At 42.1% G+C, this 19,911-nt stretch overlaps 1 protein-coding gene across 1 annotated transcript in view; it reads left to right on the forward strand.

Annotated features, from left to right (window-relative positions):
• The window catches only part of TAF2 (TATA-box binding protein associated factor 2), a 2,150,018-nt gene that overhangs the window by 1,357,285 nt on the left and 772,822 nt on the right, over window positions 1-19,911 (forward strand). Inside the window, exon 17 of the mRNA XM_044066916.1 lies at window positions 281-421. Within this exon, the coding sequence (XP_043922851.1) occupies window positions 281-421 (141 nt within the window). The remainder of the gene's footprint in view (window positions 1-280; window positions 422-19,911) is intronic.

Consider the following 19,911-nt stretch of genomic DNA (forward strand, 5'->3'; position numbering starts at 1 on the left):
TATTTCTAAAACACTTCAAGTATGAACAACACTGATTTCTATTATGCAATTAAATGTCATAGTGTCTTCGTGTAGTTTTAGTTTTTGGCTTGTATTTTTTTATTCATCTTACTTCCTTTAAGATAAAATAAATTTAACAGCTAGTTTCATCTGCTGTGTTCCTTAGCTCTTTTTAATTACTTATTCTTTCATCAGTCTGCTTATTCAGCTTTTTTTAACTTATTCAGTTTTTATACTGTTTTTTGTTGACTAAAACACATATTGATATTATGTTTTATAGATTGCCAATGCAATGGTGAGTACTTGGACAGGGCCACCAGCCATGAAATCGCTCTTCACTCGAATGTTCTGCTGTAAAAGCTGTCCAAATATTGTGAAAACAAACAATTTCTTGAATTTCCAAAGTTATTTTCTTCAAAAGGTAAGCTATTATATCTAAAAAGCTACCAAAACTAAGATTATTTGTATAGCTGTTGTATCTTTTCAGCATAAAAAAGTGATACTTTTCATATGAATGCCTGTTATTGCCATAATAATTATATTTGTGTATTGCTCCTCCCTATTCAACAGAAGCCAAAGCAGTCATTTCCCCTGGCTTTTGGTGTAGCCACTTGGGTCAGCACTATTGTTCTGTGACAGAACGACTCAGACCTGCTCAGTTTCCTCTGCACTCCGAAAAGGATGATTGCAGTTTCCACTGGTTCTTTCTCAGTCACTTTTTCTTGGCAGTCAAGAAAAAAATACTCACGTTGGAAAGGTTCCTGTGCTCTGAAAGCTATTAAAAAGAAGTTTGAAAATTATATCTGCCGTCAGGGACCCTTCCATGTGTGTGTGCTTGAGTTTATATTCCGTTATGTTCCAGTGAAGTACCTTTTTCTAGGAAGCATTAGTAGTTTGGGTGGGAGTGCATATACGGTGTTGTGATGCAACTGTCTCCCACCACCTAAGAATGCCATTTCTTTTCTGTCATTCACACAGTTTAGTTCTCATTCCTGGCTTGTCATGGATGTGTTCTGCACTTGATTCCTAAAGTGGAGAATTTTCTGTGTTTGTGTGTCCGTCTGTTTACCAGATGATGAGGTAAAACTCCACAAAGTCATTTTCTCTACTTTCCAGGAGAGACACATAACATGAAGCACTGACATAGAGGAAAACAAACAATGTTTTGTTATTCATAACCCCCTGACCTTTTGTAGCAAAACTTTGCATGGTTGCAGAAAGACACCTGTTGCTGTCACATATTCATACATCTGTCTTCCTGGGGAAAAAGATGCATAAAATTAAAGGGGTAGGTACAATAAAACATTGTCATCTTTTTGTTGAGTTGTATTAATTTGTGTTTTTATTACACTACAGACCTAGCCTAGGAAGCTTGTTCCAACAGCATCAGGGTTCAGGGTGTCTGATCTCATCAGAAGGTGACAGAGCATATCAGTGTCAAGGAAATTGAAGTTTTAATCCTGGCTGTTCAGGTCCTGCACTACCTCCAGTCTCCACGTCCATTCAGGGTTTTTCTTGACAGTACCACTGTTATGTGATACATAAACAAACAAGGGGGAACAAAGTTTTACCACCTTTGCAGACTAACCATAGCATGGGACATTAACATACGCCATCAGGTAATTCTTCGCTGGTATATATTCCTTCAGAACACAGTGTCGTGGCAGCCAGTGTAAGCAGATCCAGGGTAAATCCTTATGAATGGATGTTACTCACATTGGTGTTTCTGGACATTACTTATCAGTGGAGTACTCCTCAAATGGATCCTTTTGCTTCCCTCAGAACATCTTCCCCACATTTGTTCCATTTTGCTTCAGTCAGAACAGACAACTTCCCCACATTTGTTCCAGAGTGCCAAGTCCTCTGCCTTGGAAATTGGATGCCATGTCTTTTTCTTGGAGAGGAATGTTCCTGTATGCATTTCCCCCTCTTCTTGTATTGCTAAAAGACCTTCATAAGATCATGTTTAACACACCAATATTTTGTTGGTGACTCCCTTTTAGCCGGACAGCATTAGTTTTCCTTCTTTTTCAGCTGACCAGATGCAATTATCACAAGTTACTTCACAAGATGGGTTTACTCACACAGGTCAGGGGCTCTGTTATTTACTCTCATCATCTCGCCCTGCAGTTGACAATGGTTGATAGGAATTTGATTCCTTTTTGGCACCATTTTTCTGAGGATGTCTTTCAGGTTTTGCAGGAGGGAAAAAAAAACTCTTAATAGAAAATCATATATTGTTAAATGGAAAATATTTTTTTATTGGTGTCCCAATGAACAGGATCATCTTTTGGTGGGTATGTATACTGCTCCTTTCTATGCGTGTGAGTTGCTGTATTGTGGTCTGGCATACTCTTCTGTTAAAGCTCATTTGTCAGCCATTTCTACCTTTGTGCCTCTGGATCCACCACTGTCTCCTAGACTTGTGGTCAAACTTATCCTGAAAGGCATCCTTCATACTAGGCCTTCAAAAAAACATTTCTCCTTCTTGGGATCTGAACTAAGTTCTTGAAAAGTTAACTTTGCCACCTATTGAACCTGTAGCCACCTAGACTTTAAAATTGTGCACCTGGAATACTGTCTTGTTGGTGGCTCTGATCTCTGCCAAGAGAGTCTCTGAACTTCAGTCTCCTTTTCTAGTTCTTCACAGAGACAGAGTGTCTCTTAGAACGAATCTTTCTTTTGTTCTTAAGGTTGTTAATGATGTGTCTTTGAATCCAGACCATCCATCTTCCTTCTTTACTTCTCACAAAGTAGCACTTTCTTTGAATTTGCATAGATAGCTCAGATACTGTTTGGATAAGACTAAAGATACTTGGAAATCTGAGCAGCTTTTTTCCCTTTTAGGAGGAGAAATTGGGGTTGGTAATTTGTAAACAAACCATTTCTTCTTGGATTCCTAAATCTGTTTCCTTTTGTTACTCTATTCATGATGGTTAACATCCTACTTCTATTAGAGCTCATTCAGCTAGGGCAGTTGCCTCATCTGGTGCTTTTTTAAGGATTTATATGCTAGATCCATTCTGGGAACAACTTCTTGGTCTTCTGTGCATATGTTTTCTAAGCACTTCATGTTGAATGTGTTTTCAAGAGCCAGAACAGGTTTTGCTAGTTGCTTCCTGTATGGCTTTTGGAGGGTTTCTCAGTTCCTTCTTCATCCTCCCTTTCTTTGTAGTGGTTTTAGTCCTCTCCCAATAGTAGAGAGTACTGTAACAGTGACTAAGGAAGGACATAGTATAGTTGTGTAAGAACTTACCATAACCATAAATGTCCTGTTTGTCACTGTTGCAGTGTTCCATCCCTCCCTCCTCTCCCCTGTGGCGTTTTCTCTCTTTGTGGCAGAGAGGACTTTTCTTTTTTCTGGATGTTCATGTGACAGGATATGTCCTTCCATATCACTGTTGCAGTATTCCTTACTAAAGAGACCCCCCCTGCCATGGGTAGCCCCACGTCCGGCCAGTATACCAAAGCCTTGTATTTTTAGAAGGATGTCATATGTCATGTGTATGTTCCCCCTCTCTCTTGGCATAGGGCATACAAGTGATGCACTGAAAGTTAGATTCAAAAACAAATGGCTCCATACCTCAACTCTGTCCACCTCCAGCCTGAAACTTAATGGAGATATTCACCCTAACCCTGGACCCACACATCAACTACCCACCATGACCAACCCATTACTTTCCAATGATCCCAACACAGTTTCCCATCAGGTAATGAAACTAACCTCATTCTTTTCAACATTAGCCTGCAGTAAAATTCATGTTATTATGTATTTCTAGATTTTTACTCCCCAGACATTCCAATTGCCACTGAAACCTATCTAAAAGAAGAACAGAATTATTCTTCCAGGTTTTAACATAATCAGAATGATCAGAAATCGTAAAAGCGCAGGTGGTGGTCTATTATTTATTAAAACAACTTAGAAATAACTCCAGTCCATTTAAGTATCCCAGAATTTAATAATGCTGAACTTCTGATTGCATACCTTAAAATCAACCAAAATAAATGTATATGTATTTCAGCAGTGTACATCCTACCAAGCAACAACATTACCACCTCCGAAAGTATCATACACTGGATATCTGACAACATTCCCCACTAAACCTTCATCTTGGATAACCTAAATATAGACTGGCAATCCATAAACAGCAGCAACCCCAAGGACTGTGTTCACCTATTTGTCTTCACTGAGCTAATAAGCTCTGCCACCAAAATCAGTAAAAGTAGCAACAGTCACTCCACACTGGACTGTATATTGACAAACAAACTCCATAATATAAAATCTTCTGGTTGCTTACCAGATACTATAAGTGACCACCTCTCAACCTATGTGATCAGACAGCAAGCAGTATGGTTCACCCAAACAAATAATCTATAAACAAGTGCACAATTTAACCAAAGTTGACAAAGACACATTTATTACAGCCCTGTCCACTACAACTGGAATGTATTAACAGTAATGCCCCTGGACGAAGCAGTTACTCACTTCAATTGCACCTTCCTAAGAATACTAAATGATTTAGTACCAGTTAGGATAAGAAGGGTAAAATATAACACAGCACCGTGGCTGATGAAAGAGACCAAACAACTCATGCTGCAAAGAGATAAAGCATGGAAGGAATGGCATAAGAATAAAACATGACATGCCTACCAGACTTTTAGATATGTTAGAATCCGTGCCAACATCCTTGTTAAATCTGACAAGAAATCATACTACAATAATCTACAAAAAAAATATCAAAACAACTCCAAGCCGTTTTGGTTCTCTCTAAATAAATGATTACACCCTGGCCATAACACAGCAATCTGTCCTTCTATTTCAAACAGCAAACAGTCCATCACCACTCAGTTCAATGCTCATGTTATTCAGTCAGTTCTATCATTAATCAATGACCACCTCACTTTACCCCTCCAACTTCCATCTGTACTGGAAACCAGCACACTGTCTTTTATTTTTCACCTCGTCCCAACATCCACTATAAAAAGTACTAGCCAAATTAAAAGCAACAACCTCAGTTGCTGCTAACCTTCCCACCGAGTTCCTCAAAATTTTTACATAAGCACAAGCCTTTCCTGTCTCCATTCTAATCAACTAGTCAATAACTGAAAATTATGTCCCATCTATCTGGAATAAAATCCATTCTTATACCCCTTCACAAAGGAGGTACTTCAACAGAGTTAACAAACTATAGACCTATTGCAATCTTATCATCCCTCTCTATAATCCTTTGAAAATGTAGTCACTCTCAGCTTATGAATCATATAACCAAACACAACATCCTCTCCAACACCAAGCATGGTTTCAGGCCCAAACACAGTACTACTACTACTACTACTGCCTTTCTCAACTTCACCAGCATAGTAAACCAATACAGAAATGAAGGCAGCCTGGTTTCTTCTCTTTTCCTTGACCTTTATAAAGTGTTTGATAGTGTCCCACCAAAATCTCCTCTCTGAATTTGAAATACTAGATCTCACTTACCTCTCTGTCTCCTCATTTCACAGTTATTTATGCAGTTGTCAGCAGGCAATTAAATGGCAATTCTCTGTTGTTGTTCCCCAAGGGTCAGTATTCAGTTCCCTTCTATTTAATATTTTCATAATTAAATTTCATACTGCTACAACACTTGCCACTCTCATACAATATGCTTTTGATTCAACCCTTATCTGCTCTGCCCCATCCATAACAAAATTACAGGAAATCACTCAAAAATCTTTCACTGACATTGAAATGTGGTTAAAAAATTCTAACTTGCCAATTAATGCAAAAAAAAAAAATGATGCTGTTTACTCCAAAGCAACATCTTAACCAGAAACTCACATTTCACAGTACCTCAAGTAATAACACAAAAATATAAACCATAAGCCAAACTAAACTACTCAGTCATAATAGCTGAGAACCTCAAATATGATAACCACATACTTCATTCCATCATAAAAACTCCCCAAAAACTCTGCTCCTTCTGTAGGGCTAAACACTGTGACAGATCAAGCAAGGATTACTTTAGCAGCAACATCCTTTTCTGTTACATGCTTCCTCATTCTTACAAATATCAACAGTATGTATAAAACTAAACCAGCTTCGTAATACTACAAAACAGCTGAATTTGCAACTAAGGCAACCTTGTAAAACACACCACTGCCTTGCATTAATACAAACTGGCTTGAACTCCCAAACCATTTGGCATATTCACAGCTAATCATTGCCCACAACGTATTTATTGTATTCTCCAGGCAAATGCCCTGCATTTCAAAATACTGTACTGCACTATTCATTCACTAGAGATCTTCAGTCTGGCAATAAACTTTTACTATGTCCTATCCTCATATCATGCGTTCCGGCCCCAAAATCCGGACCGAACTACAAAAGGAGGGGGAGTATCCATATTCATAAAGGATACCCACACCTCCAGGTTAGTGGCAACGCACGAAGCATCGGAGACCATCCAGGTGCAATTAACCATAGGTAAAACTGCCCTACAGTTTGTAACATGCTACAGACCACCTTCTCAAACTCAGGAAACCCACACAGCCTTCCTGAAGACACTGGAGAGTATAAATGTCTCTCCAAACACCATCATATTGGGTGACTTCAACTACCCAAACATAGACTGGGAACATTACTCAAGCTCCAACACCCTAGCCCAAAGGTTCCTTGAGTTCATAAACTCAAATGCTATGGAACAACTAGTCACCATTCCCACAAGAGGAGAAAATATACTAGACCTGATCATCACAAACATGGGGACAAAATGCTCCACACCGGAAGTATATCCCTCATTGGTGAGATCAGACCATAAATTAATCTCACTGGAGATCCACATCCCGCCCCACCCCAGCAAAAGACCACAGTGAAGAACTTCTCAAAAGCAAACTTCACACTTCTTAAGACTGGAGTGGTATCCTTCAAGGCCCCCGAGCCAGTGGAAACCACAACCTACGCTGCTGAAACCCGTACAAATGCCTTCTACGAGCACCTCCAGGAATGTATGGATCAAGCAATTCCTAATAAAATCAAGACCTTTTCCACCAAAGGCAGGCGCCCGGTCTGGTGGACTCCAGCCATAAACAAACTCTACAACAAGAGGAGAAAGCTACTACATGACAGAGCAAAATCCCTAAATGGGAAGGCATCTCTGATCAATACTAGCAAAAAACTACGATCACTCATAAAATCATCCAAGGCCAACTTTGAGAGAAAAATCGCTAATGACACAAAAGACAATCATAAAGCCTTCTTTAGCTATGTTAGAAACCTGGGTGGAAACTCCCAGATATGCTCAGAATTAGTCCAAAATGATAAAAAAAATCACTGAACCCACAGACATTGCCAACATACTGGCAGACAGGTTCAGTGCAAATTTCTCCCCTCCCTCCCCAAAAGAAGAAATATCTATCCCACCAGAGTCTAGCCTCCCAAACATCTCAGATGCCCAGGTGAGAGCAGCTCTCTCTAAAGCAAAAACACAGCATCAATGGGACCGGACGGTGTCCCCGGCTGTGTGCTACCTAACTCAATGAGGAACTAAACCCACACATAAGGCTGCTGTTTAATCTTAGCCTTACTACAGGATACATACCCAAAGAATGGCGTCACGGCAACTGTGGTCCCACTCCACAAAGGCGGTGCTTCTACGGACCCTGGAAATTACCGCCCCATAAGCTTGACGAGCCTTGTCTGCAAAGCTATGGAGAGGATCATAATGGAACTCATAAATAAAGACATTGGGGACCTACAGACACTGGATCCTACCCAATTTGGCTTTGTCAAGGGCAGATCCTGCCTCTTGAACTTGGTCGACTTTTCAAACAGTCACTAAGGCCATCGATGAGGGTAAGGCAGTTCACACAGCCTACCTTGACCTAGCAAAAGCATTCGACACAATACCCCACTCGGGCATCATAGAAAAGCTCACCAGCTTAGATGTAAACCCATATGTCACAAGATGGGTTGCAAACTGGCTCAAGGACAGAACACACAGGGTTAGAGTTGCTGGTGCCATGTCAGACTCTAAGCCGGTCATGAGCGGTGTCCCACAGGGCTCAGTCCTGGGCCCCTCTTGTTCGGCATTTATTTTTCTGAAGTGCAGGCAAACATAGGGGGATTGTGGCTGACAAAATTTGCAGATGACTGCAAACTGGGCACCATAATTGACACTCCTTCAGACACAGACATCCTCCAGAAAGGTCTCATAGAAATGGATAACTGGTGCCAGAGCCATGGCCTTAAGCTAAATGCCAAAAAATGTATAGTCATACCCTTTGGGAAAAACAAGGTAACCCCTAATTACCACATAGGTGGTAATCCATTAAACACGGAAGAAGTTATCAGGGACCTGGGGACCCAAGTTGACAGTAACCTCTCTTTGACACTCACATTGCCAAAGTGGTTAGGAAGACCTTCTACATTGCCCACCTGATCATGAAGGGATTCACATCCAGATCAGGAGAGGTCATTGTACCCTGTACTCTTCACTTATCAGACCAATGATTGAGTACAACGCCCCATTTGGAATGTACCTTACCCGACACCTGCAGCAGTTGGAAAGACCCCAAAAGTTCCTCACCAAAAGGATAAAGGCTCAAACATATGTCATACGATGCCCGACTGAAGAAACTCCAGCTCTATTCAGTCGCATACCGTCTGCTCAGAGGTGATCTGTGCCTGACATACAAGGCCATGTCCAACCCGGAATTAATGGACATGCTCCACCTCAAAAATCCAAATCCACCAGAGCCACGAGAGCAAGAGACTTAAACCTCAACACGGATATAAATAGGACGTGCTGGAGGGACAGATTCATCACCCAGAGACTCCCTACACTATGGAACAGAATCCCAGTCCATGTGAGGCAGAGCCCCTCACTGACTCTGTTCAAGAGAAATCTTGACGAGTGGATGGGAGATCGTAGGTTTACCCCGGGAATCATCTCTGTATCACTGCTGGACAGAGGCACAGCAAACTAATGGGTATAGTATTCTCATCCTAAGGGGTGGTGAAAGCCACACACACTCTGGCTAGGCTTATAAATGCCCTAGGGCAGATAGCCTAGTATGAACCTATGAACCTATGTATCAGTAACACATTCAGCACTGCTGGAGACTCTGTACACTCATTCTGTGTCAAGACTCTGAAAGGCAATCCTCACACAATCAAAACAGAAAACTTGAATAGTTCAAAACTTTGCTTAAACAGCACTTGTGCCAAAGTTAGCTCTGATGTTCATCGTGTTTCACTGTTGCAGTCATTACACTTGGGTTATCCTGCTGGCAGGCTACCCGCAGTCGGCCTAAATTTCAAAGTCCTGGTCCGGCGTCGGCTGCTGTCGCCTCTTCCCTGACGTCAGTGCGCCAGGGGTATAAAAGATGCAGCCGACACGAATTTCTTCAGCCTTTCTTGCCGCGCGGTGCCCGAAGCAAAAGCAGTTCGCAAGTGCCGGTCGGCCGACTCCTGAGATTTTCAAAACCAAATTTCAGATCCAAAGTCTTCATTAAAGCTAAGTACCCCGTTGGGGAAACTTTTTTCTTGCTCCAGACCGATGTTAGAAAAAGTTAACAATTGTATTTCTTGTGAGAAGCAAATACCTCATAAGGACTTCCACTCTTACTGTATTCCATGCCTAGGCCCTGATCACGACGTCACTAGTTGTCGGTTTTGTGCTAGATTCAACAAACGCACTATAAAGAGATGTTTTGATTTTGCTTTACACTACTTTGGCCGAAGGTTCAATTATACCATGCCGTCGGATCAGCCGACGACCTCAATACCGAAAAAATGCATAGACAAGGATAAAGACAAGCATCTGAGGTCCAAAACCGACGACGAAACCTCTTCTAGGCCAGTCGCCGGTTCGCCAGTTCTCAGTGAGGCGCTTTCGCAGCCACTGACACCCGCTACCTCAGAGCCACAGGCCGCTTCCGACTCCCACGTGGAGACATCTAGGCCTCTGGAAACTCAAGGTATTGGGCCTATGGAATCTAATCCCTCAGATGAATCTGGAGCCGCTGAGCAGGCACCGGCTTCTGAGGGTGTTTTCAGACCTTCACAACTTACCATTAAAACAACAGCCAATACAAAGGTACCATTAAAGACAAAGAAACAAGTACAGCATTCTCCTGGACAGTCCTCCATGCCTAAGAAACAGATGCTTAAAATGGCCGAAGACCTCATTACTGTAATCAGGGGTTCCCATCGCCCCCCTGAGAAAAGGCCTAGGCAGGATACAGACTATGACTCCTCTGATCAGGTTTCCATTTCCTCTAATTCCACTTCAGACCAGGGATATTCTTTACCCCCCTATGAGGACTTTGATGCTGAGGAATCTATTCCTCCAGCCTCTCCTCCTGAGGATTACTCTTTTGGGGAAACTTTACATACCATGAGGGAACATTTCCATTGGGAAAGTCAGGAATACTCAGAATCCAAGAAAAGGCTCAGGGATTTCCTCTTATTGCCTCAACACAGGCCCCTGGCTATTCCACCTGTGCTAGACATTGTGGGTGATGTGTTCCCTGAATCCAGCTTATCTCCTGATTCTTTGCCCCCTGCTCCAGCCAAGCCAGATAGGTATTACAGAGTCCCTGACTCTGACAAGTTTCTTTACAAAAACCCTTCTGCTGATCCAGAAACTATTTCCCAGGGTCCAAAAGGGGTTAAAGTCTCTATTGCAAAAAAAACAGTACCCTCTGACAGAGATTCCAGAGCTTTGGATCGATGGGGGAAAAAAGTATACACGTCTGCAACTTTAGCAGTAAGAGCTTTAAATTGCCAGTTTCACATGCGTAAGTACCAACAATATTTAATGGCTCAGTTAAAACAGAAAATGCTTGCTAGCTCAGAAGCTCCTGATTGTAAAGAAATGCAGGATTTATTGCATGCAGTTGAACAGGTGGGAAAACATACTCTGCAATGTGGTTTTGATTCTTTAGAGGCCTCTTGTAGAGCCGCAGTTACAGGTTCTGTTATTCGAAGACATGCTTGGTTAAAAGAACAGAGTTTACCTGATCATGTTAAAGCAAAGTTATTGGATGCTCCTTTACAGCATGATACCTTGTTTGGTGTTAAGGCAGAAGAGGTGTTAAAGAAAATGGAGGATAAAGCTAAATCTATGCAAACAGTCAAGGATTTCTTACAGGTACAGCCATCTCGGTTTAGCAGAAATTGGCCAGCAAAAAAATTGGTCCTTTCCAGTGTCAGACAGACCACAGAGAGGCAGATACAGACGCCCAAGAGGCAGATCTCAACCCCAAGGCTCAAATAGACAATGACAGTGGGGCACCTCAACCCCAAAAGGAGGTGAGGACAAGTCTCAACCTTACAGGAAACAGTCACAATGACTTTCCTTTGCGTACACCAAGCATGTCCCTTCTGGAAGCCCCCTTAGGGGGAAAACTAGCACTTTTTTCTCAAAACTGGCAAATAATCACCCAAGACAAATGGGTCCTGAATATTGTGTCTCAAGGTTACAGATTCCACTTCCATACTTTACCAAAGCTAAAAGGAATGCCAGACCTGCCACAAAATCAATGGGCAGAGGCACAAAAACAAATTACAGCCCTCATGGACATGAGAGCTATACAAAAAGTACCACAACAGGAACAAGGACAAGGATTTTACTCAAGACTCTTCCTGGTCCCCAGAAAGGACAAAGCCAGGAGGCCTATACTGGACCTTTCAATTCTGAATACTTACCTGGATATTCTGAAATTCAAAATGTTGACATTGCAGCAGCTTCTACCCAGGCTGGGCAAGAAAGCATGGCTTGTTACTCTGGACCTCAAAGAGGCATACCTGCATGTCCCTATCAGACAAAATTGCAGAAGATACCTCCGATTCAAAGCTGGTACAATGCACTACCAATTCTCTGCACTGCCCTTTGGCTTATCTACTGCACCCAGGGTATTCACAAAGTGCCTGGCACCAGTAATTGCATTTTGCAGACAAAAAGGTATTCAAATATATCCATACCTGGACGACTGCCTCATTCAAGCAGAGACAAAGGACATTCTTCTACAGCATCTGGCGTTTGTGAAAAATTTGCTAATTTCTCTAGAGTACACAGTAAATGAAAAGAAGTCAAAACTAGTGCCCTCACAACAGATTACATTCCTGGGTGCCAGCTTAAATACAACAGCCCAGATGGCTTACCTCACGCCAGACAAACAAGTGCAACTAACTCAATATTTTCAACTACTGGCAAAGACGTCCCATCTCCCTGCAAGAAAAATTCTGCAGGCCTTGGGATTCATGGCATCCTGTATACTACTAATACCATATGCCAGACTGCATATGAGGAAATTACAATGGTACCTAAAAAGTGTTTGGACTCAACATTATCACAGTGTAGAAGCAGTAATTCCAATAATCCCCTGCCTACAACAGGAGTTTCGATGGTGGGCACAGGCATGTCACCTGAACAAGGGTCAGCCTTTTACCCAACCCAGAGCCAGGCAAACTCTTACAACAGATGCTTCGGATTACGCCTGGGGAGCACACATGGCAGGAAAATGCATTCAGGGCAAGTGGACCACAGACCAGATGCATCTTCACATCAATCAAAAAGAGATGTTGGCTGTTCAAAATGCCCTAACAGCTTTCAAGGACCTTCTACATCCAGGACAACTATTACCAAAGACAGACAACACCACAGTAATGTGGTACATAAACAAACAAGGGGGCACTCATTCTTATCCCCTATGCAGGCAAGCCATGACCTTGTGGAACACGGCTCTAACGTACCAAGTTCACCTGCAAGCACAATTCCTGCCAGGAAAGAAAAATACTCTGGCAGACGACCTAAGCAGAAATATCATGGACCCTCATGAATGGAAATTGAATCCACAAATCTTCAGCATGATAACACAAAAATGGGGATAACCAGACATCGATCTTTTTGCCTCCCCTCTGAATCGCCAACTACAAAAATTCTGCACAAGGACTTATCACAAACAAGCATGGAAAGTGGATGCTCTTCTGTTCAGCTGGAAAAACCTAAAAGTCTATGCCTTCCCCACCACTGCCTCTCCTTTCAAAAGTACTCCTAAAAGCCAGACAAGAAAAACCACAGATGATCCTGATTGCTCCAGACTGGCCACGCCAGCACTGGTACCCTATCTTAAGGAACTTGGCGCAGGGCCCACCATGGATTTTGCCCCAAATTCCACACCTTCTGACTCAACAAAACAATCAGATCCTGCATGGTCAGCTCAAAACCTTAAACCTGGCTGCATGGCAGATACTTTAGTCAAACAGGCAACACCTCTATCTAAAGCTGTTATGGATGTCATTTTGGAGGCCAGGAGGCCTAGCACCAGGAAAGCTTACTCAGAAAAATGGAAGTGATTCTGCGCCTGGAACCAGGCTCACAGCCTTGACCGTCTTGTTCCAGACATTCTTCAGATTTTACAATACTTGACTGAGATGCTGGACAGAGGCCCATCGTTTTCATCAATTAAGATCCACGCCTCTGCCATTTCTGCATATTACAACACAGATCCTCCTTTATTCTCTCATCCCTTGCTAAAGCAGTACCTCAGAGGGGCTAAAAACATAAGACCGCCCCGGAGAGCACCAATACCAATTTGGGACCTCAATTTTGTTTTGGAAAAACTGACCCTACCACCTTTTGAGCCAGCCAATACAGCCGATCTAAAATTTTTATCATGGAAAACAGCTCTGCTCCTGGCAGTAACTTCAGCACGAAGAGTCTCAGAGCTACAGGCATTAATGGCAGTGGAACCTTTCATAATTTTTCATCAGGACAGGGTATCTTTAAGGACAAACCCTACCTTCATGCCAGAGGTGGTATCTAGTGTGGCTCTTAACCAAACCATCCATTTGCCTACTTTTTATCCAAACCCCAAAATAAAGGGGAGAAACTTCTGCATTCTTTGGACATACACAGGCAGCTACGCGTCTACTTGGACAAAACAAAAGCTTTCAGGAAAACTGATCAACTGTTTGTAGCATATGTTGCAGGATCACAAGGCAAGGCTATCTCAAAGCAGACTATATCCAAATGGATAGGACACTGTATTCGGTACTGCTACACACAGCATGGAAAATCAGTCCCTAATAACATTAGGCCTCATTCCACCAGGGCAACAGCCACTTCAACAGCCTTTCTCAGAGGAGTACCTACCAAGGAAATTCTGGAGACTCAACTTGGAGTTCAGTGCACACCTTCACCAAGCATTACCACCTGCCTCTTTACTCTAAATCCAGAGCAGGATTTGCCACTGCAGTTCTGCAGGGCCTCTTAGCCAATCCTAACTCTTTATAGACCAGCCACTTAAACTTAGCTTTGGGATTCAACCCAAGTGTGATGACTGCAGCAGTGTAACACGATGAACATAGTACAGTTTTGTATCTACCATAAATGTAGATGTTCGAGTGTTCACACTGCTGCAGTCCAGGTTACCCTCCCTCCATCCCCTCTAAACTAGCTGGACTTACCTATACCCTTCTATCCAATACAACCTTTGGGGTGTATTTGCTGGTAACTGAAGGTATTGTTTTTTATTTTATATGTATATTTTTGATTAGCAATATGTATTGCCTACCCACTTGGGGGCACCTGACATCTGGGGCAAGAAAAAATGAAGAAAATGGCGTCGGATGCATATTATATACCCCTGGCGCACTGACGTCAGGGAAGAAGCGAGAGCAACCGACGCCGGACCAAGACTTTGGAACTCTGGCCGACTGCGGGACCGCCTGACGGCAGGATAACCCAAGTGTGATGACTGCAGTAGTGTGAACACTCGAACATCTACATTTATGGTAGGTACATAACTGTACTTCAGTGCATGCTTTTTCATGAGCAGAATTTTTAACCTACCCTTTTGGGGGGACCTGACATCTGGGTCAAGAAAAACTGAAGAAAATGGCGTCGGCTGCATCTTTTATACCCTTGGCGCACTGACGTCAGGGAAGAGGCGACAGCAACCGACGCCGGACCAGGACTTTGGAATTCAGGCCGACTGCGGGTAGCCTGCCAGCAGGATAACCCAAGTGTAATGACTGCAACAGTGAATACACTTGAACATCTACATTTATGGTAGGTACACAACTGTACTTTCTTCCTGCTCACTTGGCTAACTTTACTCAGATTACTTTTCTCCAACTCTTATAGCCACTTTGCTTCCCAATCTTTTTGTACCATATCGCTCCTGTTCATACTGCACTTATTTCCTAAACTCTTATTTTCCGTCCTTCACTCACCTCACCACTAATTATAATTATTCCTCTATCAGTTTATGTTCCTGCTCATTTCCATAACTTCTTCCATATCTCTCTCATAATTTTAAGCTACATTCTACTTGTCTGTCTGTAAATTATTACTAAACTCAAAATGCCCCGGTTTGATCTTTTCCCTGTAGCCTTCTTGCTATAAACTTTGTTATTGTGTGTTATTTCTCTATTCATTAATTAGCCATTTTGTGTTAACTTCTCTCTTTTTGTGTTAAAATGCTATGTTTGTGTAGCAAATATTTAAAAATCATTCAAGTAAGCTCATGTATAGATGTTTTTACTCTGCAATTATAAGTCTACATCATGAGTAACTTAAATGTGGAGCTTTTCTCCCTGGGCCTCCATGAAAATGGTTAACTCAGTCTGACTTTTCCTGGTCAACAAAGGCAAATAAATAGTTGGTAAGCTGTTAAAGATCTCACTCAGGAATCTGCCAAAACAGTGGTCAGATTTCTGAGGTCTGTGGGGGCAACTTAATCTGCTGCTTTGTTCCTTTATCCCTCTTAAGAGCAGTCAGATCCCTCTGAACCTCCTTCCTCTCTACTCTGGTGTTTGTCAGCCATTTCCATTCTGCCTTGCCTCCATCTCAGCATGACAACCTCCCCTTGCTTTCTTTTGTGAAACCTGAAGCAAAATATCCATTCAATACCTCTTCTTAGTCTTGTTCTCTTCTTTTTTAACACCTTTGTTGAATTATCATTTGTGCCATAGACTAACTTATATAAAAGTAATTAAACCATGTTAACAAGTTCACATTTACAAACATTACAGGATATATAACAATGTATGTGATGTATATTCTAAGCAGCATTACATAAATTATTCAATTCCTGCCTTCTCGTACACCTTATTCTTTCTCCAAAATATTTTCTACATGTGTGGTTCCTATAATTTCCATTTTTAATGTAATTTACTCCTGTCCTTTTCTAAAGATTACACTTCCTGTTCTTTTATCTGTTGCACTATTCACAACTTCAAGTATACCTGGCTTGGATTTGATTTTCATTTTCTAGTAATGGCTTTTTTGACAGCCAACAGAATTAAACTTAACAAGGCCTTACTGTGTCAAGTCAATTCAATCCTGTATTCCAGCTGAAAAAAACTCATTTGCTCTCCCAGTATTCCTGACAGAGTAGGGAAATGTTAGTCTGCCATCTCATTACACTCCCAAGACATCTGTTCCCAGTTACCCCCTCTTTCTCCATCACACCTCCATTAATTGCCATCTACCTGAAGAAAATATTTTTGAAGTCTGCTTGGGGTATAAAAGTATCTATGTAAACATTTTCAGGCAAAAATCCTAAGTCTTCTAGACTTAATTGCATATTTGGGAGTCACACATATGTTCTACCATTGTTTCTTTGTGAATTGCAAATCTTATCTCTCCCAATCTTTTCTGATCTTTTTTGACTGATTCGTATAGTTATGGTGTAGTATTTTATATGCCCTAGTAATTATACCTTTTTAATAGCAACTTCTTTTCTAGATTCAGTTAAAAATTTAATCAGTGCAGGTCTTTCATTTAGGATTCCCCTGTCCCTTTGTGTTTGTTTATACTCTGATATCAGTCCCTGATAGGGAAAGCCAATTACTAGCTTGCATTCCAAATGTCTTCTTGGCCTCTTCCCATTCTATTACCTTTCTTTCTTTAATTGTTTGTTCCCAATACCCTGGCTCCTTTGCCAACTTCCTCCAGTAAATTCCAGCCCTCTCTTGTTTAGTCTTTGTAATTTTTAATTTCTCCAAATCTTTTGGGTTTCTAATACTATGACGAGAATGGACCCCATTCCTAAGTCAAAGTACAATTAAAGTTCATGAAATTAGTATTGTTTCAGTCTTTGATGTCAGCCAAAAGTGCTCTTTGCAGCACTCGCAATGTGCACGTAATGATCCCATCTGCAATTTGTACAGGGTTACATGGATTGGTAACATATCTAAATATGATTGTAAATTCTTTTTTATAAGACCCATTGCTCCAGCTACTATTGAAACCCTGTGGGTATCTTTCTTCCACATTGCTCTCATTTCTGCCTGCAGATCCTGATATTTTATGACTTTATGTCTCTACGCAAGACACTGTAGTCACTCAGAGTAACAATTTCAATAATCAATGCTACTTTTCTCTTCTTTTCTTGGACCACTCTATCCGGTTTTCTGGCATCTGTCTTTTGAACTGTTGGTAATGGGTTATCCCATGTGATATAAACTTCATCATTTTCTGTGATGCTTTGTGGCTCATGTTTCCAGTGATGTTCTAAGTGTTTCACTGTTGCAGTCATCACATTTGGGTTATCTGCTTGGAGTAGCCCTCAGTCGGCCTGATTATCAAAGTCTTGGGTCCTGCGTTGTTTGCTGTCTCATCTTCCGCGACATCAGGTAGTCAGGGGTATAAAGCATGCAGCCGACGCCATTACATCAGTCTTTCTTGCCGTGCGGTGCCCAAAGCAGAAGCAGTTCGCAAGTGCCGGTCGACCGACTCCTGTAATTTTCATTTTCGAGTTTTAGAACTGAAGTCTTCAACTAAAGCTAAGTACCCCGTTGGGGAAACTTTTTCTTGCTCTAAACTGATGTCAGTAAAAGTCAATAATTGTATTTCTTGTGGAAAGCAAATACCTCAAAGATTTTCATTCATACTGTATCCCTTGCCAAGGCCCTGACCACGACGTACCTCGCTGTCAGTTTTGTGCCTTATTTAAACCATGAACTATTCGTCGTCGGTACATTTTCGCTTCTAAATATTTTGGTACTCTGTTCAATTATCCAGATATGCCTTCGGTAAGCCACCCGACTACCGACATTCCGAAAAAACACAAAGATAAAGACAGAGACAGGCCGCCTAGGTCCAAAGCTGCCGACGACACTTCTCCTAAGCTAGTCGCCAGTTTGCTGGTACTCAGTGAGGCACTTTCGCAGCTCCCGATACTCGCTACTTCAGATTCGCAGGCCTCTACTGAGACCCATTCGGAGTCTGGTATGCCGCGAGATGCTTCAACTGTGGAACCTGCGGATGTCTCTACCTTGGATGGGTCCGGAGCCGCTGTGCAGGCCCCAGCTTCTGAGGGTGTATTCAGGCGTACAGACTCGCATATTAAACCGACGCCATCTTCTTCTTCTTCTACGTCTAAAACACGAACCGTGCCTAGGAAACTGATGCCCAGACCGCAGAGTCAGGCCTCTATGCCTAAAAACAAATGATAAGAATGGCTGAAGACCTTATTACGTTAATCAGGGGAAGCCAACCTTCCCCCTCTAAGAGATGTAGAACTGAATTTGCTTATGATACTTCTGACCAGGATTCTGAAATTTCTGTCTCCTCTGATGACCAGGATTTACCCTTATCTACCTATGAGGATTCTGATGCAGAGGACTCTATTCCCTCTGCTTCTCCCCCAGATGATTTTTCTTTTGGTGAAACCTTGCATACTCTTAGGGAGCATTTTCACTGGGAAAGCCACAATTACTCTGATTCTTAAAAGAGGCTTAGAGATTTCTTACTCCTGCCCCAACACAGGCCTTTAGCCATCCCTCCTGTGCTGGACATTGTTGATGATGCCTTTTTGGAATCTAGTTTGGCCCAGACACTTCGCCTCCTGCTCCCAGAAAACCTGATAGATATTACAGGGTTCTTGACTCTCACAAGTTCCTTTTTAAAAATCCTACTGCGAATCCTGAGACCTTTTCACAGGGACCCAAGGGCATTAAGGCTACTACTGCCAGAAATCCTTCCCCCTCTGATAGAGATTCCAGGGCCCTTTATAGATGGGGTAAGAAGGTATACACCTCTGCAACCTTAGCCATCAGGGCCTTAAATTGCCAGTTTCATATGTTAATGTATCAGCAGCATATTATTGGATTGCTTAAACAGAAAATGATGTTGATTCCTGATTGTGCTGAAAATAAGGATTTACAGGATTTAATGCATTCTGCTGAGCAAGTTGGAAAACCTACTTTGCAATGTGGTTTTGATTCACTAGAGGCATCTTGCAGGCTGCTGTCACCGGGTCTGTTCTTAGAAGGCATGCTTGGCTTAAGGATTAATCTTTGCCAGATCATGTTAAAACTAAATTGCTGTATGCTTCCTTAAATCAGGACAGCCTGTTTGGCAACAAAGCAGAAGTAGTTCTTAAAAAGATGGAGGAAAAAGCTAAATCTATGCAAACTGTTAAAGATTTCTTACAAGTGCAGCCTCCTAGATTTAGTAGGCATTCTCCCTCAAAAAATTGGTCCTTTCCTGCCTCTTCCAGGCCTTCTCAGTTCAAAGCCAGAACCAGCAGAACACCCAGGCTTCAGTCCCAGGGTACGCACAGGACTAAGCAGTGGGGGGCTCCCACTTCCAAATCAGGGAGTAGTAAGGCTCTGCCTACGGTAAGCTGTCTCAATGACTTAACTTTAAAACTTCCAAGCACTTCTCAACTAACTGCTCCTTTAGGGGGAAAGATTGCTCTGCAAGCAAAAAACTGGGAACTCAATACCCAGGACAAATGGGTTTTAAACATAGTTTCCCAAGGATACAGATTTCACTTCCACATGTTAGTAACCCCAAACTGTCGGCCAGATCTACCACCAAATCAGTGGGAAGAGGCTCAAAAGCAAGTACTCTCTCTCTTAAAATGAAAGGCTCTTCAGACTGTACCAGAAGAGGAAAAGGGACAAGGTTT

This window comes from Protopterus annectens, chromosome 3.part1, assembly GCF_019279795.1.
Source record: "Protopterus annectens isolate FY-2018-M chromosome 3.part1, PAN1.0, whole genome shotgun sequence".
Classification (NCBI taxonomy): Eukaryota; Metazoa; Chordata; order Ceratodontiformes; family Protopteridae; genus Protopterus; species Protopterus annectens.